The 11447-nt window shown below is 43.1% G+C and overlaps 1 protein-coding gene across 1 annotated transcript; it reads left to right on the plus strand.

Moving 5' to 3' along the window:
- The first annotated feature begins 63 nt into the window (after positions 1 to 63).
- NUDCD2 (NudC domain containing 2) lies at positions 64 to 10567 on the plus strand. Its single transcript, XM_045027186.1, has 4 exons — positions 64 to 326; positions 3130 to 3178; positions 7313 to 7464; positions 8585 to 10567. The coding sequence occupies exons 1-4, from the start codon at positions 138 to 140 to the stop codon at positions 8666 to 8668; spliced, it is 474 nt and encodes a 157-aa protein (XP_044883121.1). The 5' UTR covers positions 64 to 137; the 3' UTR covers positions 8669 to 10567.
- Positions 10568 to 11447: the final 880 nt, after the last annotated feature.

Raw genomic sequence — 11447 nt, forward strand, 5'->3', positions numbered from 1 at the left:
CTAGATCCCACGGGAAACAAGCGACGCCAGCGCCTGAGCGGAAAAGAGGGGCTGCGGGGCGCGTGCGCGCCGCGCTGTTTTCGGAGCGGAAGGAAGAAGCGTGCCGTGAGCTGAGCGGTGTGGGGCCCGTGAGTGGAATGTCGGGCCCCTTTGAGGAGCGGAGCGGGGCGGTGCCCTGCGCGACGCCCTGGGGCTGCTGGTACCAGACTCTGGAGGAGGTGTTCATCGAGGCGCAGGTCCCGCCGGGCACCCGGGCGAAGGACATCCAGTGCAGCCTGCAGAGCCGGCACCTGGCGCTGGCCGTGCGCGGGCAGGAGCTGCTCAAGGTAGCGCTGGGAAGCGGGAGGCTGGCCGAGTGGGCTGCCAGCGGGGCAGGGCCCGGCCTAGGCCGCAGAGCTGAGGGGGAGGCCCCAGCAGCTGTTGCAGACAGTCACGACCGGCGGGGCGCGTTTGCTCTGGCGCTGGCTCACTGACACTTGGTCCTTACTGCACTAGGGAACGTGTCACCTCTTCCTGCCCTGGCTCGCTCTGCTGGGGAGCCTTGGGGGAGACGCTGCTTCTAGCGCCCTGGTATTAGACTGGGGGGGTTGAGGGCCCATGTGTCGTTGACGTGGCCCTCTGAGTGGTGTCTCCTTTGGCTATAGAGTCTCTGGTGGTTGGGGTGTAGCTCCTGCAGATTTAAAACCTGTGTTTGCTGTAAAGTTCAATACAGTAACTCCTCACTTAACGTTGTAGTTATGTTCCTGAAAAATGCAACTTTAAGTGAAACAATCTTAAATTAATCCAATTTTCCCATAAGATTTAATGTAAATGAGGGTGGGAGGTTCCAAGGAAATTTTTTGGGGGCAGACAACAGGCGTTGTATACTGTATTGTGGTGGGGAGGTGCGGCTGGCTTACCGCTGGGGCTTAGGACTGGGGGTGCAGGGTCTGGGAGGGAGTTAGGGTGTGGGAGGGCGCTCAGGGTCTGACAGGGAGTTAGGGTGGGGGTGCAGGAGGAGGGTCAGGGCTGGGACAGGCAGGAGGTGCAGAGCACTTACCTGGGGCAGCTCCTGTTTGGTGCAGGGGGTGTGCAGGTTGCTCTGTGCAGTGCAGCATTGCCCCCCCCCCCCCTGTGGCCGTGATTCTGGGAGCTGCCTGGCAGGCAGGGCCACCCAGAATGCAGAGGCTGTAGGGGCTGCAGGGCCCTAGCCTGCAGCTCTAAAGCTGCTTTTGGAATGCAAGCACCAGCTGGAGGACTCAGGAGGAGCAGGGGCAGCCTGCAGCTGGAGAGAAGCAGCCCTTTCCTCTTCAAAGCCAGCCAGAGGGAAGTGGCTCTTTGAAGGGGAAATCACCGCTTTTCTCCCTGGTTGCCCCGCTCCTGCTGAGTCCTTAGGCCCCTGCTTGCAGGGCCGCATTCTGAAAGGGGCTTTAGAGCTGCAGGCCAGGGCCAGGGGAGCCCCGTACACAGCTCTTCTGGTCTAGGCCTGTGTAAGCTCGCAAGTTTGTTTTTTCACTAGCAGAAGTTGCTCCCTTAAAAGATATTATCTCACCCTTCTTGTTTCTCTATGTTCTGGGACTGACACGGCCACAGCAACCTTGTAAACAATTCAGAATATTGCCTCTTTTCTCAGTCTGTGAGGTTGATTATTTTCCATTTAAGAGAGATAGTAAGTAACTTTATGCCCAGGGTCTTAATTTTTCTTTTCTTCTTTACAAAACCTGCTAGTGCAACAGGTTTGTTTTTTGTTTTTTTTTAACAAAACTTGCTAGCATGTTTCTTGTTTGGTTTTTCTATTTTTGAAAAAAACAAAAAACAGTTAAAACAGTTTTGAGGAATTATAATACTTCCTTGCAGTGCTTGAAATGAAAACTGTAGTATTCTACTAGTATGTGAGAACCTAAGTGGAACTGAGTCTCTAAGGCCATGGCTACACTTGCAAATTTGCAGCGCTGCAGCAGGATGTGAAAACACACCCTCTCCAGTGTTGCAAATTGCGGCGCTGCAAAGCGCCAGAGTGGTCAAAGCCCCAGCGCTGGGAGCGCGGCTCCCAGCGCTGTACGTTATTCCCCACAGGGAGGTGGAGTACAGACAGCGCTGGTAGAGCTCTCTCCCAGCGCTGGCACTTTGACTACACTTAGTGCTTCAAAGCGCTGCCGCGGCAGCGCTTTGAAGTGCAAGTGTAGCCATAGCCTAAGGTGCTACAAGTACTCCTCATTCTTTTGGAGTAGAAATAGAAGCACAGGGGTCCACTCCTCAAATTAGCATAATTCACTTCATTTGATTTAAGCATTTGAAGATGGAGACCTTACATTTCCCCTTCAGTACAAGGTGCTGTACAAATAAATAATAAAAGTAATGTATTGGTAACATAGGTAATGACTTTTAAAAAATTTTGTCTTGGCACTGTCCCTTTAATATTTTTAAGTTACTGTGTCTAATTACAAACAGTGTATTACAGATTTTGTCTTGAACATATTTCATTAGCAAACAGTAAAACACATTTAATGATGATGCATTGTAGAGTATCCATAGGAATGAAAGAATCAGCTTTCTAATTAAAAAATATTAGAAATGAGAAAGTTTTCAAAGTTGTTGCAGTGCAAATTCTATGGTATATGTCTACAAGTTTTTGTTTCAATAGTTAAAAGCAAGACACATACACTGTAGGATTTATCTTAGTACTTCAAAACTTTCTGGTTTTCTTTCCTTTCTCATTGGAAAGCCCATTTGCTTTCCCATTGGTGCTGGTAATTAGCAATTCTTTGCATCATTATAATTTATTTATATTGTGCCATAGGTGTGCATGGCACTTTACAGACATACTGGAACCTTGATGGGAAGTCACATTAAAATGGGAATCCCCCTATCCCCCCACTGAGAAAGACAGTCCCTTTCATTGAATGGAGATACTGAAACAGTGACAGGTATTTTTATTGTATTAAGCAATTATTTTTAATAATTATTTTTACTTACTTTCTTAGGTATAATAATCATTGGAGCTTTTCAGTGCCAGGTTGCCCATAGTTACTTTTTAAACCATAGGAAGTTTTCAAACTTCTGTATAAACTGGGAATAATGTTTTGAGATTCAATATCAATCAGATTTTGAGAAACTTCTATTACATAACCTTGTAAATGTCTTTTTCAGGGTAAACTCTTTGACTGTACAATAGCTGATGAAGGGACATGGACGTTAGGTAACTATCTGCTTCTTTTAAATGAAATTTTGAAAGACAGTTAAATGTCTGTGTGTGTTCAAATCTCTCTCCACATTAATTTCATTTCTTTTTAAGATCCAGAGTGTACTATAATTGTGTCATGATCTGCTTTTTTCAAACATACAGTTCTTGGATCACAATACAAAAACAGCCTAATGATGTCTTTAGTTTTTTTAGAGAGAATTACAGAAATTAGAGATGAAAGGAAAATACTGTGTTAAGTCGTCTAGTACATTCCCTGTCAATGCAGGATTGTTCCCATTAGTATACTTCGGAGTGCTGGTTCCATTCATCTAGTTGTAAAAGTCATGAGCAATCAAGCCTCACTGAGAGACTGTTGTCCAGTTTTTTTTCCCCTTGACATTCAGCCTAAATTTTCCTTTTCTTAATTTCATCCCATTACTTTGGACAGCATACTGAGATATAAAAGTAATTCCTTGCCTTCATTAGCGTTGACCATTTTGAAAGTTGTTACCATGACCTCAGCTTCATTGTTTTCCCTTAGCCAAGATGCACATACAGTAACTCCTCACTTAATATTCTAGTTATGTTCCTGAAAAATGCGACTTTAAGCAAATCCAATTTCCCCATAAGAATTAATAGGGCGGCGTTAGGTTCCAGGGAAATGTTTTTTGCCAGGCAAAAGACATCTATACACATACAGTATAAATTTTAAACTATTTTTAACAAGCAATTTAATACTATACTTAGCAATAATGATTGTGAAGCTTGGTTGAGGTGGTCGAGTAAGAGGGTGGATCATCTGGCTGCTGTTCTTGCTGAACTTTCCCAACTCGTAAAAACACATTTAGAGATTGTTGTTTTGCTTTTTTTTTTTTTTTGGTAATTTTCTTTATAGCAAGTCATTACTAATCACTTTGGAGCTGCGTTCCTTGTCAGGATCATCACTAAGGATTTGAGAGCCAGCTTCAATCATTTGGAAAGCTTAAGAAGGGTGTTTGGCAGTCAAATTTCTTGGCCCTCTTCTTCTGTTGCTCTCATCGCCTCTAGTTGCGTTAGATCTTCATTGTTTAGCTCTTCTCTGTGTGAGCAGAAGTTGTGTAACGTTGGCTTCTTCCACCTCATCAAAACCTGCTTTTTTGGCCAAGCCGAGGATAGCGGGGAAATCATCTTTAAATCCTTTTAAGTCATTGAAACATTCAGGCCGCAACTTCCCCCACACACCATTCGTGCATGCCTGAATAACTTAGGCCCAGGACTCACCAATGTTATTGAAGCACTTGAGGATGTTGTAGTCACGCCAAAATTCCTGAATTGTAGGTTTGCCTTCCTCATCAGTGCCTCTGATGAGCTGGTCAAAAGTACGGCCTAAGTAATATGCCTTAAATGCAGCGATGGCTACTTGGTCCATGAGTTTGGATGCGTGATGTGGTGTTAGGTGGCAGAAAGACAAATTTGACGTTTTCGCACAGGTTGTCCAGATTGATTGGATGAGTTGGTGCATTATCAATAAGCAATAAAATCTTGAAATCAAGATTTTCCTTGGCACAATATTCCTTCCATGCAGGAACAGCATAGAAAATCAGCCATTCTGAAAAAATAGCTCCAGTTATCCATGCCTTCTTATTGGATTTCCAAATGACTAGAAGGTGTTCCTTTGCGAGCTCGTGGTGTTTCGGATTGATATACCTTCAGCGATTTCATGTTCACATCTCTGACAGCATTACCACCTAAAAGCAAGGTTATGTGGTCTTTAGCTGCTTTAAATCCAGGCGCTGTCTTCTCTCGGGAAATGTAAGTCAGCTTAGGCATTCTCTTCCAGTAGAGGCCCGTTTCATCGCCATTGAAGACTTGCTTAGGGGAATGGCCGCCTTCCTCAATTATTTTCTTGAGATAGTCCAGGAATTTTTTAGCTGCTGCAGTATCGGCGCTAGCTGCCTCACCAGACATTGTGATGTTATGCAGGTGGAAGTGTCTCTTGAACCAAACTATCCTCGATTTGCCATGCACATCTCTGTCTGTGATCCTTCACCTTGGTCTCTCTTCAGATTGTCATACAAACTTTTTGCCTTAGCTTGTATTACTAGCAAACTTAGTTTTGGTCCTCTGTCCACACTGAGAGGAGACACTCCATCATTTTCCAGCAAACTACTTCTTGATCAACTTCTTGTAGTAGCATTAAGTGGTGTTACACACCGAGCACTAGCCCTGATCTTGTCGGCATTACTCCGTATTGTTCTCACAGTGGTCGGAGTAAGACCTAGAACGATGCCAATGTCTACCGCATGCTCGCTTGCATCAAAATGCCTTAAAATGTCTAATTTAGTACCCAGACTAATGGTTTTCCTGGTTTGCTTACTGCTAGTGGTATTGCTAGGTACTCCACTATCACTTGCTGGACGTTTTTGACTCATGATGCTGGGTGATACTCCTCTGGATGGTGCATGCATGTGCTACTCTTTGTTCCCTTCAGCCTGGAGGGGTTGGGATCATGCAGCATCAATCAACTATTGAAAGAGAGAGAATTTGGAAAACCCATGTCATTCTCCATGGTAATCTGCTCCCCTACTGGAAGCCCTGTGGGTTTAGGCTAGGACTAGTTATGGAGTTAGTTTCATTGCATGTTCTTTCTTTCACAGGAGCCCTGCTGGAGGAACAAAGGCCTTCTTCCAGGGTGCTCTGGAAAAACTGGCCCTCCTATAGTAACCATGCACTCAGCACCAGGGCAGCACTGCAGCCAATGTAGCTGTGACTGTTGTAAGAGGAGGAAAATAACATCTGCTGCAGGGCTGTGCCCCTCCCTGCTGTGTGCATGCAGGGGCAGAGAGATGCAGTTGGCATTGAAATGAATGGCAAATCTCCCATGGATTTCAGACTTTCATGGGAGTAGGGCCAGGCTCTGTGCATCCCTAGGCAGCTTCTCCCCCCTGCTAGAGTGAAGCAGGGACTGGAACACTATTAGCTTGCTTTGGGCCAGCTCTCACCCTGTGTTCTTACCCCCTTCCCGCAAAGGGGCGGGGAGGGGAGCGAATGGAATGTTGTGTATTCAGGCGCAAGGCAGCGTTTGCAGGTGGCTGGTGGCCTCGGGCGGAGCCTCCGCAAGCGCTTGGCACCCTATTCCCAAGCAGGGAGGAGGGTGGTGGTTGGGCTATAAAGCGATGATGAATCGCTGGGGGGTAGTGTGCACGTAGTGTGTTTACAAACATACAGTAGTTGGGAGGGGCCCCTGCCTTACCCGCACAGGCACAGCCCGCTGCAGACAATGAGGTGGGCAAGGAGGCTGAAGGTGCCACGTTAGGCTAGGAAGCGCCTTGAGTAGCAGCAGCGGCAGCTTCCCCCTTTGCTACTCAGGGACAAGCACAGGTACCGACTTTGCCCGGGGGTGCTCAACCCTGGCTCTGCCCCAGGCCCGCACTCACTCCACACCTTCCCCCAAGGCCCCACCCGCCTCTGCCTGCTCCCGCTCCACCCCCTCCCATGAGCACGCTGTGTCCTCGCTCCTCCCCATTTCCCCACAGCCTCCTGCAAGACAGCTAATTGCAGGGGGTAGGAGGTGCAGGGAGGGGAAAAAGGGGAGGCACTGATGCACAGGTGGGAGGCACCAGTGAGGTGGAAGGGAGCTGATTGGGGGGGGAGGGAGGTTGCTGACCCACCATGGTTCCGAGCTCCCATGAGGACCAGCTGCTCTGCCAGAGAATCCTGCAAGTGGTAGACAAAGCGGGTGGCCAAATGTTATAAGGGAACATTGCGCAACTTTAAACGAGCGTGTTCTCTAATAGAACAGTGACATAACAATGAAATGTTAACCTGGAGGATGTTAAGTGAGGAGTTACTGTATTAATTTAATCTTTCCTCATCAGTCTGTCCCTCTAAAAAGGTTCCACTTAGTTTGGAGGGAGGAAATATATATGTACAGTCTCTTAAACATATGAATAAAGGGATCTTCTTTTCCTTAGTTTTCAAGCTTTCTTGTTGCACATTGGTCTAGATGTCTGAGTTTGTCTTCATTTTCAGTGAATGAAATATCTTTTTGCATAGCCTTTAAGAATGAAGTTTCATCAGAAAATTCACTAAAATATTAATGTTGAATTTGGCTGAAAGAGAGTATAGCACTTAAGAAGTCCAATGGTTATTTCTATTTTTCTTATGAAGAAGACAGAAAATTGATACGTATTGTTCTAATGAAGACAAATAGAGATGCTGGAAATTGTTGGACCTCTCTGTTAGAAAATGAGTATGCTGCTGATCCTTGGGTACAGGACCAGATGCAGAGGAAACTTACACTGGAGAGATTCCAAAGAGAGGCAAGTCAGAGGACACTAATTACTGTTTGTGTCTTATTTATACATATTATGCACAGGTTATGGCCATGAAACTGAGAAAAATTCTTTTACATTCATCAGAGATACAAAGTTAACCCATTTTTACTATTTTATTTTAACCCATTCTGGTTGGTTTGTCACTTAATGGGTTGAATCTTCATTAGAATACCAAACTTTGCCTGTAGGATGCCATTCTGTAATTTGAGAGAACCTAAAACTCTTCTTTTAGAATTTAAAAAAGGCATTTGTTTTGGAAAGTAATGCATAGTTCATTTAGAATCTTGGCATTTGACTTCAGTGAAAGTTGCAGGTACCCAACAGCAGGAGAATTGAGCCTTAAAAGAGGACCTGTATATGGCAGTCTCTCTCTTAATGATTACATAGCTGTATTTAAAGTTTATTTTTCAAAATCAAGTCTCCTTGAGTATATTTATACAGAACACGCAGTCAAAACTTTGTTTTGAAGACAAAGGAGAATAAACTCACTGGGCAAATAATTCCTCCCTCTATTTTGAGTAGATTTCATGCTAAACTTGTTTCCCAGTGCTGTGACTACTAATAGCACTTCACTGACTATGTGTACTTGCATTATTCCCACAGCGCTGCTGAATTACTAGAGTTTAACAATTAACAAGTGCTGAATCAGCACAATTTTTTATTTAACAAAAAACAGCAGCATTTTTATAAAAACTAGCTGTCCAGTACTGCAGGAACTTCCCCTTTTAGATAGCAATTTAAAGGGACATTGTAAAAGTCAACAGCTGTAATATTTAACCCCGCTCCCTAATAACATTTAAAAGATTTTCTTGATGTGGAAATCTAGCTGCCTCCTAAACTTGGCATGGCAAGAGCCTGCAAACTCACTTTTGTAGCTGGGCAAGCCACCAACCATAATCCCAATCTCCCTTTGTGTGTAACTGCTGATGCGTGTGTGCAAAATATTTTCACTCTCCCTGGAGAATTTCAACTGTGCCAATTCCCAGGAACATAACAAGCAGAAGGTTGTGTGCTTTTATTAGTTTAGGAGAGCATTAACAAACTTTGATTTATATAGTGATATATTGAATATTAACCTTTATATGAATCTTTTATCTCTGTACAGAATCCTGGCTTTGACTTCAGTGGGGCAGAAATTTCTGGGAACTACAGCAAAGGGGGTCCCGACTTTTCCAAACTTGAAAAATAAACTTTTCAGCTGTGTTCCAAAGAACCAGAGAGAAATTCTGTGTTAAACTGAAGGAGTGGAATATGTCATTGCTAAAGACTTCACCTGTCTACAGAATGAATGTCATCAAATACTGTCTCTGTGGATAGTTTACAGAGGATTCCTTTCAGTAGGATCAAGGCAAACAGCAAAGCTAGAAGCTCATTTTTAAATGTGTGCTAACTTTGATATTAATGAAAAATATGCACACATGATAAATGTACTTTAAAGGTGTCATGACTGTTTTTAAGCAGTATGGATTTGTGTAAATATTCCACAGTAAAGTGAAAGAGGCACAGTTATAGAATGCTACATAAATGTCAGCACTCATCCTCCTGTGGAGAATTAATCCTACAGGCAAGCCACTTACCATTATCCTTAACTTTGAAAGACCTATATTTTTCTAAATTTTAAAAATGTACTTTTGTAGCTCTCACTTGGTTAGCAGCCCTCTGATGTGTGTTAGTAAATTCAATTTTAAAACCCCAGTGGCAGAAACAGGAATATTACTCTTAGATACAGAAAATAAGTTTTGACATTTTAGTGTTGTGCCAAATGTTGCTGAAGGACAAACAGCATGGTAGCAGGAAGTCAAAAGGTTTAGGTTGAAGCCTGGTTTCCAGTACTCGTAGGTCTACTTACAGTATAGTAACTTCATATTCTTTGTGGGACGAGAAGAGGTTTTGGTTTCTGATAGGGTGGAATACTTTGCCTGTAGGATGCTGTGTACTTAGAACTTAAAACTTTTCTTTTAGAATTTAAAAAACTTCCCATGTGAGAGCTACCATATTGTACCTCTTCCTGACTAACACACTGAACAAAATGTTGACTTACATATACCATTGTGCATGAAAATAAATGTGCAGTTATGCATTTTTATTGTTCCTATTTAGTGTACAGTTTGAATTTAAGAATATAAATTTTAATTACAGGTTTTGGCTGGAGCTTGACTACTTCATATTATGTGCTTTATATGAAAGTTACATATTTTAAGACTTTCCTAATTTAATTCTTAATGTAGCCAGCAAAGACTGAGTATATGTCCAACATATATTATTACAAAAGCCAAATCATCTCCCTATTTAAAAGAGTAAGAAGCCTGCATCATGCTTTGTGCTGTTATGCATGTTTACAGATAGACCAGTTCCAGCTGTGAATTCCAGAATAGAGGTCTTTTCATTGACAATGATCTGCCAGCAGCCACCAATCCATTAAAATCTCAGGCTTAATTAAGAGTGTCAGCTGATCAATAGCTATGGGAGTACAGAGGAAGGAGTGAGTGTAGGGTGCAAGAACCTAATCCATTTGTAAAATACTCTCAATCCCTTCCATTACACCTAGAAGCAAATATAGTAAAGTTACTTTCTTGTAACACTCCCTGAAACCATATCAAACCTCCCAGCACAGAGGTCAGCTGTTACCTGCTCCACTGGGCTGGGATAGCATTTAATTTCTGTAGAATCTAACTTTTTCATTTTATAGAAGAGGTTCAGACCTCTGAGCTGTTATTACAGGGAAGAGGCTAGATATCTCACATTACCACTAATTTCACTAGTGCGTTAATCCAAAGGCTGAGATTCTAAAAATGTCCAGCTAACTAGTTCTTATTTCTGACAAATAGCATGAGAATTGAGTATGGCTGTATGGACAAATCCAGGGCAAAGAAAGAGGATGGAAAAAGGAAACTGAAAGGCAAAAAGTACCTGGTCTGTGAGGTGAACATTTTGTGCCAGCAAGTGACAGTGAATGCCACAATGGTACAAATAAGTTAACTGAAAGTTTAGTTGATATGTAAAGAGTTTGTGCAAACTGCCTATTTATAGCAGTAGTACTAAGTAGGATTTCTAGACCATCATTAAAAATGGAATTCTGTATTCTCCATAGCCTGAGTTTGACAACTTGTACCCTTACAGCAAACATTCCTATGGAGTCTAGGCTCTGGAGCCCTGTAATGCTTTGGGAGAGTTCTGCAAAGACAGGCTAAGATGAGCATGTTACTGCAATATAAATAGGAGCTAGCAAAACTTTCATCAAACCTACATCTAAGCTGCAACTGGTTAGAATTGTACCAAACACAGGAGGAAAAAGCCAGTTAGCTGTGATTATGTACCTTGAAGTTAGGGGATAAGACTTTTTTTTTTTAAAGTAGTGGAAGGAAGCCCTGTTACCATCCACTTCCAGTTATTGCCTAAAAGTAGTTTCTACTATAGTCAGCCCAGTACAAGACACCATCTAGGGTTCATGAGGAAGAGATGGAATGGCACATGTAGGATATGATTTCACTTGAGTTCAAATCCCTTTGTCCTCTCCAGCTGCCTCAGACATAAACCCAAGAGATAATGTGAGCTTGCTGGATAGGAGCATAGTCATCCAACAGCTTCATTTAGGTTTTCATGTACAGCTCCAGTCAAGAAATTACCCTCGCAGCTGAGGGAGAAGTAACTGCTTAATCAACCCTTCAAAATCAATTGTAAAAGCATTAGCAAAGGTATGTAATGGACACTTAGAGACCTTTCTCAAGCACTGCTTATGTAAGAAGGCCACTATAATGCTCTGTTTAGGGCTTTCCTCACAGCTGTTCTGAAGCCCTTCTCCTACACTAATTTTATTAGCTATGGAAACAGGTGCCAATACCAAACTCCCAGTTCTTGGGGAGGATAGTTTTCAAGCCTCATGTTCAAAATCTGAGTATCCCAATAGAAGGTATCTAAGTTTTGTTTTTTTTTGAAGTAGGAAGATGTAGCCTACTAGTAAATAGTGT

The sequence above is a fragment of the Mauremys mutica genome, chromosome 8 (genome assembly GCF_020497125.1).
Source record: "Mauremys mutica isolate MM-2020 ecotype Southern chromosome 8, ASM2049712v1, whole genome shotgun sequence".
In the NCBI taxonomy this organism is placed as follows: domain Eukaryota; kingdom Metazoa; phylum Chordata; order Testudines; family Geoemydidae; genus Mauremys; species Mauremys mutica.

Bases quoted from the DNA above. Each gene is read 5' to 3' on its own strand.
- NUDCD2 (XM_045027186.1), top strand. From the start codon at position 138: ATGTCGGGCCCCTTTGAGGAGCGGAGCGGGGCGGTGCCCTGCGCGACG. The intron at 327-3,129 runs GTAGCGCTGGGA...TGTCTTTTTCAG, and splicing joins GCGGGCAGGAGCTGCTCAAG to GGTAAACTCTTTGACTGTAC. The intron at 7,465-8,584 runs GCAAGTCAGAGG...ATCTCTGTACAG, and splicing joins TGGAGAGATTCCAAAGAGAG to AATCCTGGCTTTGACTTCAG.